This window comes from Pleurodeles waltl, chromosome 9, assembly GCF_031143425.1.
Source record: "Pleurodeles waltl isolate 20211129_DDA chromosome 9, aPleWal1.hap1.20221129, whole genome shotgun sequence".
In the NCBI taxonomy this organism is placed as follows: Eukaryota; Metazoa; Chordata; class Amphibia; order Caudata; family Salamandridae; genus Pleurodeles; species Pleurodeles waltl.
Window position 1 is genome coordinate 329,711,496 of NC_090448.1, and position 16,766 is coordinate 329,728,261.

Genomic DNA, 16,766 nt, shown 5'->3' on the forward strand with positions numbered 1-16,766 from the left:
CCATAGATCATCAGTTTTACCCTGGACTCCAGGTCCCTTTTTGTAGTAGCTACTATAGGTGGGTAATTAATATCAAATACATATTTGGGTCTCCTAGTTATCTTTCATCCTGGATAGCTAATGTACCTCTTAGGCCAATGTAATGGGAGCATTCTGTCTAATACACCCACCCCTTCCTCCAAGAGTGTTAATCTAATTGCTTCAGATGTCTCAAAATGAATTTTCCTACAAGATTTGAAGGAACCCCCCATCAGAAAATGGTGCACTGCTTATTATTTCCATATTGCCCTGTCATGGGGTTTGTAATCCTTGAGGGGCTTCTTGCCTTGCACGCCTCCTGTTGGCTCTTTGCTTATTGTTTCTATGTTTTGTATAACATGAAAGCAAATAAAAATAATTTAAAAATAATAATTTTGATCACAAGCAACAGAGTCAAAAGCACCTTGGAGGAAGAAATGTAGAAATCCATGGATAAGCAGCACATGGCCAATTTATAGGGAGATTTTATAATCCTGAAAGTCAAATTTGATTCTAATGACTCCATGTAAATGCATAATTTGACAGGCTAAAAAAGTTCTATAAATAGGGGAAACATGGGAACAGGGGGGAGTAGGCACCCCTGCCTAGTGCATTGAAAGTGAGGCTGCTAAGATTAACTCTTGCAGCCAGATTAGAGAAGATTATTTTAAGAAAGTGTGGGTCAAATCCCATCGATTGCAGGATAAGAAATAGGAAAGACCAATCTACCCAGTTAAAAGCCTTCTCTGCATCCGAGGACAAGTGCTGCGGGTATCCTCTCACGTGAGGCCTTTTTAATCAGATGGATTGAAGCCCTAATATAGTTATCACCCTAGGCAAACCCACTCTGGTTTGGATGAACCCGAGAGGGGAGTACCTCACTGAGGAGGGAAGCCAAAATGTTTGTTTGAAGCCCGCCATCAATATTAAGAAGCACTCCTTAGGTATGCCAACAGTTAAATAATGAAGTTTTTTTTTTTTTAAATTAAAACAAAGAAAAATCAGCGCAACTGGGTGGTGTGAGGTGCACAGTCGAGCATCCTTATCTGGAAGGACCAATATAACTGCCTTGCTGTTTGACTGCATTGTAGCTTCTTTACTCGAGCAGCAGTGAAAAGGAGATGCTAATTTAGGTGGCCAGTTCTGCACAGCAGTTTTACAAATAGGGCTATAAAGCTTTAGCTTTTAATATTCACAAACTATACTCTGTATTCATTTGATCCATTTCCAAATGAAACAACGGTGAATAAGCTTTGTTGGAATTTCCCCCACCAGTCGGTATTTACACCACTTCTTCATTATTTTAGGATTCTACTGACCACTAGTAAACAATCTTATTTTGGGATCAATGTGGAAATTTACCTGAAGCATATGTGAGACGTCGAAGAGAGAGCAATGGCCTCGTGTGTGCAGGTGAGACTCAATGTGACTGTCTTTGTACTGCACAGGCATACTCCAGCCTGCAAACTCCACCATCTTCCCGCCATTGCTGATGTGAAAGTCAAACAAAGAGGTCTTCTTAAGGCCTTCCTGCAATGAAGTGAAGGACACAGGAAAATAAATGTTGTGTGTTTAACAAGACATTTGCATAGTCTCTTCAACTGATAAAATAGATAGAGCAACACTCTTTAGTGGTCAATGGAGAGCATGCACTACCACACAGATATAATCTTCGAAAAGCGAGTCATTGACTGAGCATCGTTCTATGGGAAGGCCACTCAAAGAGGAAATATGTTTTAGTTTAGGCCTAGATTTTGAATACATTTCCAGCTTTAGTGAAATTCATAAATTAATCAAGCAGAAGCTGCAAGGGTCACAACTACCCAGGAGTACTCAAATATTTCAACATTCGCACACACAGAAATATAATAAGTCAACATTTCTGTATGCAGAAATTCATTGTAAATATGCAGTTCCACTTTAAAATATTTTTTATCTACACAGATAAAGTATTTTCATAACTAAAACACTTCCTGCCACAAATTCGCAAGGATCCTTCCCTTTCCACTTGAAAATGGTTTTAATCCTTCCCTTCACAGGATAAATCTCATACTGCTTTCAAGGTGTAAAAATACCAGAAAAAGATTGATTAATTTCCACCAACATCAAAGTCTGTCAGTGTTCACCACCATTTTCATGCACTGCCTAAAGATTCCGAAGTTGTAAAAGAGCCCCTTAAGTCAATATTCCTGTTTATCCTACTTGATTTCATATGCATTACTTCACTGTTACTATTTAAGCATTAGATATGGGTTAGATAAACTCTATAAATAACTCACACTTTTACCATAAATCATGTCAACAAATGAATGGGTAGACAGGTAGAAGTCCTCTTTGTTCTGGGTGGAATGCCCCCTCAGAGGATACAACATAAACATGGAAGGCAGATGTCTGGTCTCCCCTCCCACAGTCAACTTCTAATAATTAACGTAAATGTCACACACAGATAATATGACTTTGAGATGGAATAAATGGACACATAGGAAATGAAGAAGTAAATGTTTGGCTTAGCTTTAAGAGAAGCTGCAACAAACCCTCCATTTCATAAGGGGAAATACAAACAGAAAAGTCACATAATATAATGGCCCTGAATACCCTGAAGGCCAATATCCTAGTTGCCATCATACCTTAGTGGCACATATATAGTCTATTGTAGACTTACCAAGCTCTGCTATATCAGTTAGGAATATAACCCCCTCAAGCTCCAGAGATGCAAGCCTTTCTTTGGTCCTATAGCTACCAATGAACCCTGGTCTTTAATGCTAGAGCTTTAACCTTCTAAAGGTCATACCTACTTACTGCCCCATATCGGCTAGGTTGGCGCAACTAGGTGACCCACTTGTACCACTTACTATACTCAAAGATGTAACAAAAAACCCTAGAGTGACAACTCGATCTAATAATGGTGGAGAAGTGACTGAGGTCTGCAACAAACTGCCAGGATCAGAAATGCCAGACATGGCTGTGCTCTGCAAGCGGTTTCACTTATATCATGTTTAGGATCATCAACCCGAAGCATCATTATGACAATGCCGGTGCTCATATTGCTTAACTAAGAGATAATCCCTCAAAAAGACATTGTCACCCTCAGACTCGATGTCTTTAACCTCTGGAGTAGTGACATTCATTCAGAAGGTAATTACCCCAAAAGAGGTCCAGCTTGGATGAGAAGCAGTTTTTTAGGGCAGTGTGGCTGTACTGCAAATTGGTGGTAGTGACAGTAGCTTGGGAGTTTTTTTCAAGAAGCCCACAGCATAAAAGGTGCCTAACTCATAACTGGAGGGAAAAGGAGGGATAATGTTAGGGATGACAGCATTGCCCTATTCCTGTTAAGTAGCAGAAATCAAAGTGAGCTACACTGCCTTCAGTTTTAGGTTACCAAAGAAAGGAAGCACCATGGCCTATGGAAGACCTTTTCTAATATTATATTGACAAGGTGTTGGATGAGCAATGGATGTTGCAAGGGAGCTTTCTACACTGTTGGTGGGAGGGGAAAACACATGTGCCAGCAAGAGAGAAGTCAAGGCTACAAGGATCACTACACTCAGTGTTGGAAGAACAAAGGGGGCTTTGGCTAAAACTTTATTTTAAAGGAGGGTTTGGCCCGCAGGCATGCAAGAGAATTTCTCACTTTCCTGTACATGAGTAAGCTCTAAAAGGGTGGTAATCCCTCTAGCGGCATGAAAAAATAAACTACTTTAACTGTTCAATATTGTGCTATACATTGACTGAATGTAGAATTAATCGGATCCAAACAACCATCGAGTAACCTTGTGTGATGCAGAAACAAGACCCAAGCAAACAAGAGAACCAACAATGAATGCTGCATTCTTCAACAATGTTTAAATGCAGGGAACAGGTTGATGACATGTATTACAACTATATGTAACTGTATAACTTAGATGTACGGTCCTCACATTAAAATTATGATAAAAGGTGTAAGAAGGCAGCCCACCCCAAGCAATAACACTGACTTGTCAGCCTGCCAGGCTTAAATTAGTGTAATGTGTAAAGTATTTATGCAGTGCCTAAACAGTAATAAAGTCAAAACACCAAACAACAAAAATTCCAAAACGAGTTAGAAACATTGAATAAAATGTAATAAACAAAAAGCACCAAAACAACCAAAATCCAATAAGGCGAAACAAGAATATGATTTTTCAAACTTTTTAACTGAAAAATTGTGAGAAAAAGTACTAAGCCCCAATAATCATGTGCGGAAACAGTAGAATGGGAGCAAGGTGCAATTTCACACCAATCACGATGGAGTGTGAGTTGGACACACCAAGCAGAATTGTCCCAGTCAAATACTTTACTCACTTTGTCTTTTTTTAAGGCGCTCAACATCCTCCAGTGGGGCAAGTCTGAAGCTGCATACGTGGAAGATGCAATAAAATTGGACACCTCAGTTGTGAGGTCCCACCCCTGACAGCACTGGAAATCCTTTACAGGCTCCTTTACGAGCTAATGCCATTCGTGGTTTTCCTTCAAAATGAAGAAATAGGCGTCCCCTCACCTAGGCCTTTGTCCCTGCTCTGGAACCAGCAACTGAAAATAGCTTTCATTTCAGGGCCTACTCACTGAAGGAACGTGTCTTTTTAATTTCACATACATTCCACTTTTAAGTATAAGGCACCATGCCTTATGGGCAACAAAGTGTAGTTAGGGATGTATTATTAATATTTAAAATCAGGGGTTCCTGCCTGACAATGAGTTATTGTGTCAGGTCTGTACAACAGGTATTAGGCTGCTGCAGTCAGGCTACACAGGGTGGGCATGAAGACATATTTTCTCCATCACTGTAGAGGGTGGCACAGTCCGTGCTGCAGCCCACAAGTAACATTTAAATTTCATGCCATAGGTGTATTTTTGCACCACATAATCTGATTTTACAGCAAAGTCTAATATTTCAATTAGGGTGAAGCCAATTGTGGCTAGTAGGGGTGAAGTGTACAAAAATGGGGCAAAAATGGGGAGGAGGGCATGCAAAAGATGGCCATGACCTACAAACGGTTACGCATGTACAAGTCATCTAATAATAAATATACATAAGTTGTTCTGATACATAGTATTACCATTTCTCACCCACTGTAATCCTAGCACTGATTACTTATTATAAAGAGTACTCTTAAGTCTGCGTCCAATATTTACAAATCAATTCATTGGGTGGATCCCCATCTTTGAAAGCAATAAACTCCAGACCTTCAAGCTACTTTACCTATGTAAGGCAGTTATTATTTGCTACCGATTCCTCCATTTTCTTTCAGCAGAGCAGTGAAAGGGCAATCTCTCAAGTTTTAAAATGATTGTCATTTACCTGAAGTAACAGGTCAGACTTTCTCAGGTTTAATAAAGAGTTTAAACCATTTAAATTCTTGGATTAAAATTGTTACTGTGGTGTAGGACTGAAAGCATCAACCTTCAGGTTTTTGAGCATCCTTCAGACAAACACTTCTAAATATATAATTGTGTGGTCAATCAATAGATTACTAGGATGACCGATAAATAGGCCCCACAAGGTGCCAGGAAGAATTTCGAAATTCGATAGCACATAGATTAATTGTGATTAAAGTTGTTATTGATTATTTCAAACATCGTTTTCTCTGAACACTAATGTTATTCACTCCTCTAACTCGGAGTGCGAGATGTACAAGAAAATAATTTTCTAAACAACCTGAGAACCTAATTCCTCATTTCATATTGCATTGATTATTCAGAGGAGGGATATTCCATTCCTGTTTATTCGACCAGAAAAACAATATGTCAACAGTATGCACATACATGAACACAGAACAGTCTAATGTAACCATCCCACTTTTCAAAGTTGTATTAATATTTAATCAGCATTCAGCTGTGGAAATCCGCCATTACATCCTCTGCTATAAATTGTAATTCAGGATCCATTTCCTCGAATCAGGTTGTGTTCTACTATGAATTTAAGAATTCATTACGTTTAATGGCACTGGTGAACTTAGAATCCAATGATCTAGGTAGAAATCCTTGCTTCGGCAGTCAATCCATAAAAAAGAAATTGTGCGATTCATAACTTCATCTTCCTGTGCCTGAAATTAGGAAAACTGATGGTGTAAAAAATGTTTGGTGACTATGTGAATGCTACTTAGAGCTGTGAGCACCACATCTATTCCACAACATCTTCATTTCTGTAAGGCATTCTTTACAGCACCATATATACCAATAGACCGATTCAGGTGTGGGACTCCTGCTTTTGAACACAACATTAGCTTTATTTTAAGCTGTCTCCTGGATTAAATGGTTTCTGCTTCTATAAAAGTCAAAGGGAAAAAATACAGTACCCTGATTTTTTTCAAAATCTACTACATTCCTCTTCTAAAATGTTGGCATGTGTGCAGCACCCCATACTATAATGTACTATGCACATCACTTCCTAACATGTAATATGCTTCGGCTACAATACAAATTTAAAAGCTTTGGCTGCTCCTTGAACTAAGTTATCAAATACATAACATGAAAAAGAAGCAGCCGGTCCTGGTCATAGGCCTTCTAATTCTGATTATTAGAAACAAGTCTGGGTTCTCCTTCCTCTGCAGACAAATAGGGAGGGCTTTAGTTATCAGAGCACTCACCACTGGAAAAAAATGTCAAAGAAAAAAAAGAAACATTTAGCCTATAGAAACTCTTCTGTTCTATACTCCTGACGAGGATGGAAACTGCAGTGCAGAAACACAGGATTATCTTTACAACCAGGCAGCGAACAGATATTGTTTGTCACATACAGCAGCTTGCCACCCTTTCATCCCTCTAGGACAGACCACCTTGAACAAAATGTAGATATGCAGAGCTGGCATCTCAACATACTTGCTGTTTTAAGAGATCACCATGTTCTCACTATCTGAAAGGCTGGAGGGGCAACCACAGATTGAGAGAATAGTTTTCCAGATGTCAAAATTACACAGAGCTTGAACTCTGTAGAAGATTGTGACTGAACAAGCTCACCAGTTTTGCTTCCTAAAATTGTCCACACCTTTCAAGAACTTGATTTGTTGAACTAGAAGAGTAGGGTTAAGAAGACACCCACATAAAAATGCAAAAGAAGGGCCAGTTATATCCTGTTAGAGTGAAGGAGAACTTTAACACCTGTGGAAGGAGATGTGCAATGAAAGCTTTCAGCTTTGGCATTTACAACCTACTGGACCCTTCTCGCCAGTTGACAAAGAACAGGTGTTCTGTTCAGTCAAACAGAAAGAGGCCTTTAAGTCGTATTCTTGTCACATTTGCTGTGTGTTCAAAGACAGTCAAAAGTCAGTTTCTCTTAAATTATATTTCCTTCTGATTGCAGACCACGTTGGAGAGGTTGGAATTTGTAATAAATCAGGAGAAATCAATATATGTACCATCTCAAAGTATGAAGTTTTTGGTAGACACTGTAAAGACACAATTGAAGTTATCAAACATAGTTTTGATAGGAGAGAGTGTAAACGGATTATTGAAAAAGGAAGAAGAGACATTTAGAGAGTTGGAGAGAATAATTCGATTACCATCATCATCAATACAGGCAATATTTCCTGGTCCATTAAATTACAGAGCATTGCATCGTCTCAAGAGGTCGGGTCTGAACTGTGGTTTATGGTATAGAGACAAGGTGAGAGCGACGCAGGATGCACAGGAAGAACTATAATGCTGATTAGGAAATTTACATGCAAGGAATGGCCGAGCAATATTTAGATCAACCCCAGTTTACATATTGGAAACAGTTGCTACCAATTTAGGTTGGAGAGCGAAAATAAATACACAGGTGACAGGGGGAAAATGGATCGTAAACGAGAGAAAAGATCATATACATTGTTTGGAAATTAATCAAGAAGTGTTAGCAATATTCAGTTTCAGGAACCAGATTCAGGGTCACACAGGCTTTATGAAGATGGACAATATTTCAAGTTTGTTTATGTAATTACATAAACAAACTTGGGGCAGCAGATCGAAAAGGCTTGAAGAATTAGCAAAGGAATTTGGGGAGTTTTGTTTGGAACACAAAATAGAACTAAGAGCACAGTATCTGCAACGAAAGGAGAATCTACTGGCGGACTGGAATTCACGTCACTTGTTAGATTACAGTGATTGTAAACTGGTGTTGAGAGCGTTTCAGGATATACAGATAAGATGAGGCCCACTGGAGGTGGATTTGCAGAGATCAAAATGATACAAAGATTTTATCAGGGGAGGCTACAGAATTACTATATGAGTCATGGGCACCGGTTTCATGAAATAGAGAAAGGAGTGCATGGAGCATTTGGGTACGTTGACGCACGGAAAAGGATTTGGATCCTGTGGAAGCATTTTAGGTTATGATTGCAAATTGTTTGCCACAATTATATGGGGAAGGTATGAGCTATAGTACAGTGAATTGCTACAGATCCGCAGTAGCAGCTGGGCATTCTCTTGTGAATGGATCATCTGTGGGAAGAAGTCCATTAATTTATAGAGTAATTAAGGGGAGAAGAATCAGAACCCACCAAAGGCAAGGTATTAGAAACTTTGGGCTCACCTATGTCATTAAGAAAGGGTTGTGGTTGGGGCATTCTATATGCTGCATAGTGATGCAAATTAAAGGTACAATGATTTAATATAATAAATACAATATATATTGGATTCTATGGTTGAGTATATTATGTACTGGTAAGTCGCGAAAGCGGCTTAAAAAGTTAGACAATGCAAAATTGTGTAACTATTGTGCTATACATAATCTAACAACTGTGTCACCGTAAATGTTGATAATGCACACATACATGATATTCTTTCATATAGTAAGTGCAACAATATGAATTATTAAATGTGACACGGTTTTGTGTGCATGCTACCACCGTAAAATAACAGAATTCTTGCAGAAGATGAAAAACTTAAGTTCCAAAGTGTGAATAAATTATTAGATGTGAAGAAACATGGTGTAAGTACCACCTCTGTAATATGCAGGATCATTGTGGAAGTACATTCATTTATCTAAGTGTAGAAAAACAGCCACTTAAATAATAATTCAGTTACGTGTGTATCACCATACAGACACACAGGGGCTATTTATGATGTTGGCGGACGGAAAATGGCATCTGCCAAAGTCCAACACTCAGTTTACCGCTAGTGCGGTCCCCTTCCTGCTGGGTCAACAGGTGGAAACAGAGTCTCCGCCTGCCGGTCCAGCGCGAAACAGCCCACAACATTGATGCCGGCTCATAATGGAGCCGGCGGCAATGCTGTGGTGAATAGGGTGCACCGCAGGCTATGGGGGCCACTGCACCGCCATGCAAAGTGCAACTGCCACGGAAGTAATATGGCTGTTGGACCACCACACTGGCAGCGGTCTGATTGCCACCATGTCCGTGGGGGTCGTAATGAGGCCACAGTATGGTTGAAGAATCCATATTTACACTTTGAGGATTCTTAACTGGTTCAGTTTGGTGTGTGTGTTACTGTGGAGACAGGGAATCTGAGGTATGGAATGTACAGTGAAGGACGGGAGGGGGAAACACTGAGAGAGAACAGACCATTACAACTTACAAGACTGAATAGCATAGGTACATTACTACAGTGGCCTATATAATTAAAGACATAGCTTAAAACATATAAACTAAAAAATGAACGTGCTTGGCACTGGGTGCCACCTGACCAGTATAAGTATTTGGGAGCTTCTCTGTACGTTTTCTGTTATTGCATCCAGCCAATGAGCATGCACGTAAAAAAAGTTAGACCTGTTGTCTTGCTAATGCTTGTTAGCATTATCAGATACATGTGAAGCAACATCATAGTTTGCTTGTGGTTTCATCTAGGATTTAACTTGAAGAATTTGAGAGAATCAGTAGATTATAAATCCTGCAGTTGTTTGAGTAATAGTAGAATATTGTTACCTTTAATAGGTCTCGAGGACTGAAGGATTAGCAAGAAACACACCAAACAAAATGTTACCTCACATTTCAAGAAGTTCAACAAACACGATTTAAATTTGTTTAATTGACTCGTGTTATTCGCATAAATGCATTCCATCGCGTTCAAAAGCATTAACATCTATTTAAAACACTAGGGCAATTATGTAACCGAGTGCAATACAATGTGCCTCCCTTTGTTTTGCCGCTAATGAGCGATTCCCTGTATAGTATCTGGTTTTCGCTCGACCACTTGAGAGCGGCAACTATGTATCAGCAAATGACGGTTAGAAATTACACTCGACCTGTTATGAGCAGCAATTATGAATCAACAGATGACTGCCAGAGATAATTATGCCACAAAGAAAACAACTTTGAATAACTTTCAAGTAACAAGGGAAACGGATGGTGGGAACTCAAAACCACCATCCGTCTTACCGTCCCGAGTTTTACACAAAACTCGGCTTCAAAATCCAAACAAGGAAATCCCAGGCGGTTGCAGGAACAGGAAACCGCTGGTCAGTAAAAAATCCAGTCTGCATCGAGGAGCACCAAACCGGAGCTCCCAGTTCACACGAGCATCCCAGAATAGTGAGCACTGGGACCTGAGCGGGGCTCCTTAAATAGAAGAGCCCTGCCCAAGATGGCCGCCACAAGGATAACTGGGACTTGAAGTCCCTACCTGATTCTATGAACAATACGTTGTGCGCGCATAACCCGCTAGCCCCTGAATTAAGCCCTAACATTTTATTTATAACGCAGAGAGGGCTCGTGCAGAAGGCAATTCCCGATCTTGGGGCAAACTAGCCACCAACGTCCTGATATTATGCCATGCACTTTGTCACAACAACCATCAGATGTTTTAACATGATGGCATATGGATGGACTTTCCCTCTTTCCTAATGATGAGCACAAGGTATTGTCGGGCCCTAGAGCGCGCACCACTGTGGTGTTGATACTAAGCATGACGATATCCCACAGATGTAATTTTGGAACACCGTGATAGCACTGAACATAGCGAAACTCGCCACATATATCTCCCCAAACCTAAGTGGATTAAAAACGTGGTGATGACCTACCCTTGATAATCATTTTGTCTTTTACTGACGAAAGCTCTGCTTTAAGTTGTTCTATGCAGGCCCTTGTGTCTTTAAGCACTGCTTTTAGTTTTTCATTAGAGTCTCTTGCGTCCTTCAGCCTGTTTTTGAATGCTCCTTTTTATCCGAGTATTCCTCGCAGACTGCTATTTTCTCGTTTTAGCAGTTCAATATCTCTTCGCCTTTCTACAACCTCCTCGTACCTCACTGCCACCATTCCACGAGCCTCCAGATATATCCTCACCAAGTTAAGTAGGGCGTCCCCCTCACGTGGTGGTGAGGCCTCTTCTGTGGTCTCAAGAGACACATCAGTGCAGCCCATTGCTACAAAGGAGCAAACATAATCTTTAGCTCACTCTGGATGTGCTATCGGGTGGGTGAAAATTTGATGAGAGAGGCTGGTATAGATTTGAATAAGTATTCAGCACATTTCGTAAGGGGTGCTATGGCTTCTCAAGCCTTATTAAGAGGTGGAAGGTTAGAAGAAATTATGAAAGCCGCTGATTGGTCAAGGAGGACATATTTAGGAAATTCTATTTTAAACCTATTGAGCATGTGGCTTTTTTAGCGTTCTAAGCTTTGAACATGCATTATGCTAGCCTATTGTCTTCACATAAAATGGCGATTCTCAGAGGTTCACTGTATAGAGAATCGGGATTTTAATAACCTTTTTGGTGTGGGCGTCGGCCACACACCCCCCCTGGTGCGGGTCACGACCAGTGGCCGACACCAGGAAGGGTATTAATAAATCCTCGGGTGCGTCGCACCCGAGGATTTTTTTTTTTCTTTTCCTTTCCCCGGGAGACACGGAAGCTTACGTGTCTCGCCCCCGCCCGCCCCTTTGTGACGTCAGCGCGCCGCTTCCTGCTTCAATGGGGAAAACGGCCTTCCCCACGTTCGGGAAGGCCTCGTAAGAAAAGGGAGAGTCTGCCCTTTCTTACGAGGCCTTAGGAAACACTTTCAGGAAGGCCTCGTAAGAAAGGGGAGACTCTCCCCTTTCTTACGAGGCCTTCCTGAAAGTGTTTCAGGTTTCCTGGCCCCCCCGAGCACAGCTGCGATCGGGGGGGCCAGGAAACACTTTCAAAAGGCCTCGTAAGAAAGGGGAGACTCTCCCCTTTCTTACGAGGCCTTCTGAAACTGTTTCCTGGCCCCCCGATCGCAGCACAGCACAGCTGCGATCGGGGGCCAGGAAACACCACTAGAAGCCAGGGATTTCCCTTGGGGGGGCGGCCCCCTCGGAAACGGGCCGCCCCCCCCCGGGCATATTTTTTATTTAAAAAAAAGGTAGGTGCCCCCTGGGTGGGGGGGGGGGGGGGCGCGATTCTTCAAAAAAAAAAAAAAAGGACAGGGGGTCGCCCGTGGGCTGGGTGACCCCCTGTGGGGTTTTCTTTTCTTTTTTTTTTAGATGTTGTAGGGTTTCCCTGGGGGCCACTAAAAAAAATAGATCTATATATATATATTTGTAGATAGATATATCTATGTACATGGATATATCTATAGATATATCTATGTAGATAGATATATATATATATATATATATATATATATATAGGTAGATCTATATATATCAATCAAAGAGATTTATAAAGCGCGCTACTCACCCGTGAGGGACTCAAGGCGCTGGGGGGGGGGGGGGGGGGGGGACAGGGGGAGGGAAAGGGGCTGGGAGGTTCACTGTTCGAAAAGCCAGGTTTTGAGGCCCTTCCTGAAAAGAAGTAGGTTTTGGGTCTTGCGAAGGTGGGTTGGGAGGGCGTTCCAGGTTTTGGGTGCAAGGTAGGAGAAGGATCTGCCCCCGGTGGAGGTGTGTTTGATGCGGGGGACAGAGGCGAGAGAGAGGTCAGCTGAGCGGACGTTTCGTGTGGGGGTATGGAAGGTGACTCTCGTTGAGGTAGGCAGGGCCTGTGTTGTGGAGTGATTTGTGTGCGAGGATGAGGATCTTGAAGGTGATCCTTTTGTCAATGGGGAGTCAGTGGAGGGATTTGAGGTGTGAAGAGATGTGTTCGTGTCGGGGGAGGTCGAGGATGAGTCGTGCTGCTGAGTTCTGGATGCGTGTAGTTTGCGCTTGAGTTTTAGAGTGGTGCCGGCGTAGAGGGCGTTTCCATAATCAAGCCTGCTGCTGATGAATGCGTGAGTGACAGTTTTTCTGGTCTCTGTGGGGATCCATTTGAATGTTTTTCAGTATACGGAGTGTGTTGAAGCATGAGGAGGTGAGAGCGTTGTTTTGCTGGGTCATCGAGAGGGAGGAGTCTAGGATGATGCTGTGGTTGCGTGCGTGGTTGGCGGGGGTGGGTGCAGGGCCTAGCGTGGTGGGCCACCATGAGGGGTCCCAGGTGTTTTTGTGTGGGCCAAAGAGGATTATTTCGGTTTTGCTTGAGTTGAGTTTCAGGTGGTTGGCTGTCATATATATATATCACTTTTGTCAATATGTGTGTGGTTTCCCTGGGGGGAAAAGGGTCCGACTTGTCTAGTGGCAGTTTTAGTGCCATAAAGAAGCGCAGTCGGTTTATATGGCTACTGCAAAGAGCAAATCTGTATTTTATGTAAATAGCTGAGTACATTAGTAAAGTCAGCCATTACCTGCGCTATAATACCAATGAAATGTATGTGCGGGGTGGAGGGCGGCTATGGAGGGATCAAGGGCACTTTTGCTGGGTGGTAATGAGGGAATCCGAGGAGGAGGGAGTGGGAGCACTAATAATGATTGTTGGACTGGGCGCACGAGGTGCTAAAGACTGTGACGAATGGTATGTGACAAGGTGTTTTTTGAGTGTCTTGAAAGTACGTGCTGATTGAGGGAAGAAGCGCAGGTAAGGTGGCCTCTACTGTTGCACGTATCTCACACACACCATCGATTTTGTGACTGTCTACGTAGGCTAGTGTTTTAGAGCAACAGTTTAGCCAATAGCAGAGATGGCATCTTGATGGATGACTGCTGCCTGCACTCGGGTTATAGAGGACCGCTCTGACATAGGATCAGAGACTGAGACATCAGATACTGAGACAGCATCTGAGGGATAGGACAATGGCGCAGACTCTGGGAGTGAATTTTCAGTCAGAGGAGTCCCATTCGATAACTACTCTTCCAGTACATTATGAGGGAGGTGATGAGGACAGTCCTGCTGTCCCTTCGCAAGCTGTTCGTGCGAGAGAGAGAGAAAGAGAGAGAGAACGAGCTCTCTTGGGAGCTCCCCAATTTAGTTCAGCCCCAAATTCCACCACCCAAATCATATTGTCGAGACATCAAAATTATCTATGGCAAAACAAACTGGTTTTGTAAGGCAGGCACCTGTGTTTTTGGTCCTGGATTCGGCGGCCATATAGAGAAACACACTAAACCCAAACATTTCTGGAAACTAGACATTCGGGGGAGTCCACAGAGGTGTGACTTGTGTGGATTCCCCAAAGTTTTCTTACCCAGAATACCCTGCAAAGCTGAAATGTTGAAAAAAAACTAAATTTTTCTTGCATTTCTGTCACACAAACTACAGGAATATGCTGGGATCCACAACATTCCTACCACCCAGTGACTCCTCACCTGTCCTGATAAAAACACTACCCCACTTGAGTGCCTACACCTAGTGCCTGTGTCAGGAATGGATCACCCCAGGGTCAACAGCTGCCTCACGTAAGGACCAACATTGACCGTTGTGTGATCTATTCCTGTCGCGGGCACCAGGCCTAACCACACAAGTGAGGTATCATATTTATCGGGAGACTTGGGGGAACGCTGGGTGGAAGGAAATTTGTGGCTCCTCTCAGATTCCAGAACTTTCTGTCACCGAAATGTGAGGAAAACTTGTTTTTTTAGCCACTTTTTGAGGTTTGCAAAGGATTCTGGGTAACAGAACCTGGTCAGAGCCCCACGAGTCACCCCATCTTGGATTCCCCTAGGTCTCTAGATTTAAAAAATGCACAGGTTTGGTAGGTTTCCCTATGTGCCGGCTGAGCTAGAGGCCAAAATCTACAGGTAGGCACTTTGCAACAAACAGCTCTGTATTTTGTCAAAAAATGGGATGTGTCCACGTTGTGTTTTGGGGCATTTCCTGTCGCGGGCGCTAGGCCTACCCACACAAGTGTGGTATCATTTTTATCGGGAGACTTGGGGGAACATAGAATAGCAAAACAAGTGTTATTGGCCCTTATCTTTCTCTACATTTTTTCCTTCCAAATATAAGAGAGTGTGTAAAAAAGATGTCTATTTGAGAAATGCCCTGCAATTCACATGCTAGATTGGGCACCTCGGAATTCAGAGATGTGCAAATAACCACTGCTCCTCAAAACCTTATCTTGATCCCATTTTGGAAATGCAAAGGTTTTCTTGATACCTCTTTTTCACTCTTCATATTTCAGCAAATGAATTGCTGTATACCCAGTATAGAATGAAAACCAACTGCAGGGTGCAGCTCATTTATTGGCTCTGGGTACCTAGGGTTCTTGATGAACCTACAAGCCCTTTATATCCCCGCAACCAGAAGAGTCCAGGAGACAAAACGGTATATTGCTTTCAGAAATCTGACATCGTAGGAAAAAGTTACAGAGTAAAACATAAAGAAAAATGGCTTTTGTTTTCAGCTCAATTTCAATATTTATTTATTTCAGCTGTTATTTTCTGTAGGAAAACCTTGTAGGATCTACACAAATGACCCCTTGCTGAATTCAGAATTTTGTCTAGTTTTCAGAAATGTTTAGCTTTCCCGGATCCAGCATTGGTTTCACACCCATTCCTGTCACTAACTGGAAGGAGGTTGAAAGCACCAAAAATAGTAAAAATGGGGTATGTCCCAGGAAAATGCCAAATTTGTGTTGGAAAATGTGGTTTTCTGATTCAAGTCTGAAAGGTGGGAAGATAGGTGGGAAGATAGTGATTTCAGCACCAGAAACCCTTTGTTGATGGCATTTTCAGGGAAAAAACCACAAGCCTTCTTCAGCAGCCCTTTTTTCAATTTTTTTTGGAAAAAACTAAATTTTCACTGTATTTTGGCTATTTTCTTGGTCTCCTCCAGGGGAAACCACAAACTCTGGGTACCATTAGAATCCCTAGGATGTTGGAAAAAAAGGACGCAAATTTGGCGTGGATAACTTATGTGGACAAAAAGTTATGAAGGCCTAAGTGCGAACTACCCCAAATAGCCAAAGAAGGGCTCAGCACTGGGGGGGAAAAGGCCCAGCAGCTAAGGGGTTAAAGACAAGGAGGGTAGCATTATCCCTCCACTCTCTCCCATGGGAGATTGTCTGTACTTAAGAAACTGTATATGCTATGTATATATGTATATGAACATGCTTGGCACTGCATGTCACCTGACCAGTATAAGTATTTGGGAGCTTCTCTGTATGTTTTCTGTTATTGCATCCAGCCAATGAAAATGCACGTAAAAGAAGCTAGACCTGTTGTCTTGCTAATGCTTGTTAGCATTATCAGATACATGTGGAGCAACATTATGGTTTGCTTGTGGTTTCATCTAGGATTTAACTTGAAGAATTTGCAAGAATCTGTATATTATAAATCCTGCAGTTGTTTGAGTAATAGTATAATATTGTTACCTTTAATAGGTCTCGAGGACTGAAGGATTAGCAAGAAACACACCAAACAAATTGTTACCTCACATTTCAAGAAGTTCAACAAACAACATTTTAATTTGTTTAATTGAATCGTGTTTTTCGCATCAATCCATTCCATCGTGTTCAAAAGCATTATTTAGCATCTATTCAAAACACTAGAGCAATTTTGGAACCGAGTGCAATACAATGTGTCTCCCTTTGT

At 41.9% G+C, this 16,766-nt stretch overlaps 1 protein-coding gene across 1 annotated transcript in view; it reads right to left on the bottom strand.

Moving 5' to 3' along the window:
• Window positions 1–16,766, bottom strand: part of AMT (aminomethyltransferase) — a 191,114-nt gene that overhangs the window by 81,318 nt on the left and 93,030 nt on the right. The window contains exon 2 of the mRNA XM_069206857.1: window positions 1,381–1,548. Within this exon, the coding sequence (XP_069062958.1) occupies window positions 1,381–1,548 (168 nt within the window). The remainder of the gene's footprint in view (window positions 1–1,380; window positions 1,549–16,766) is intronic.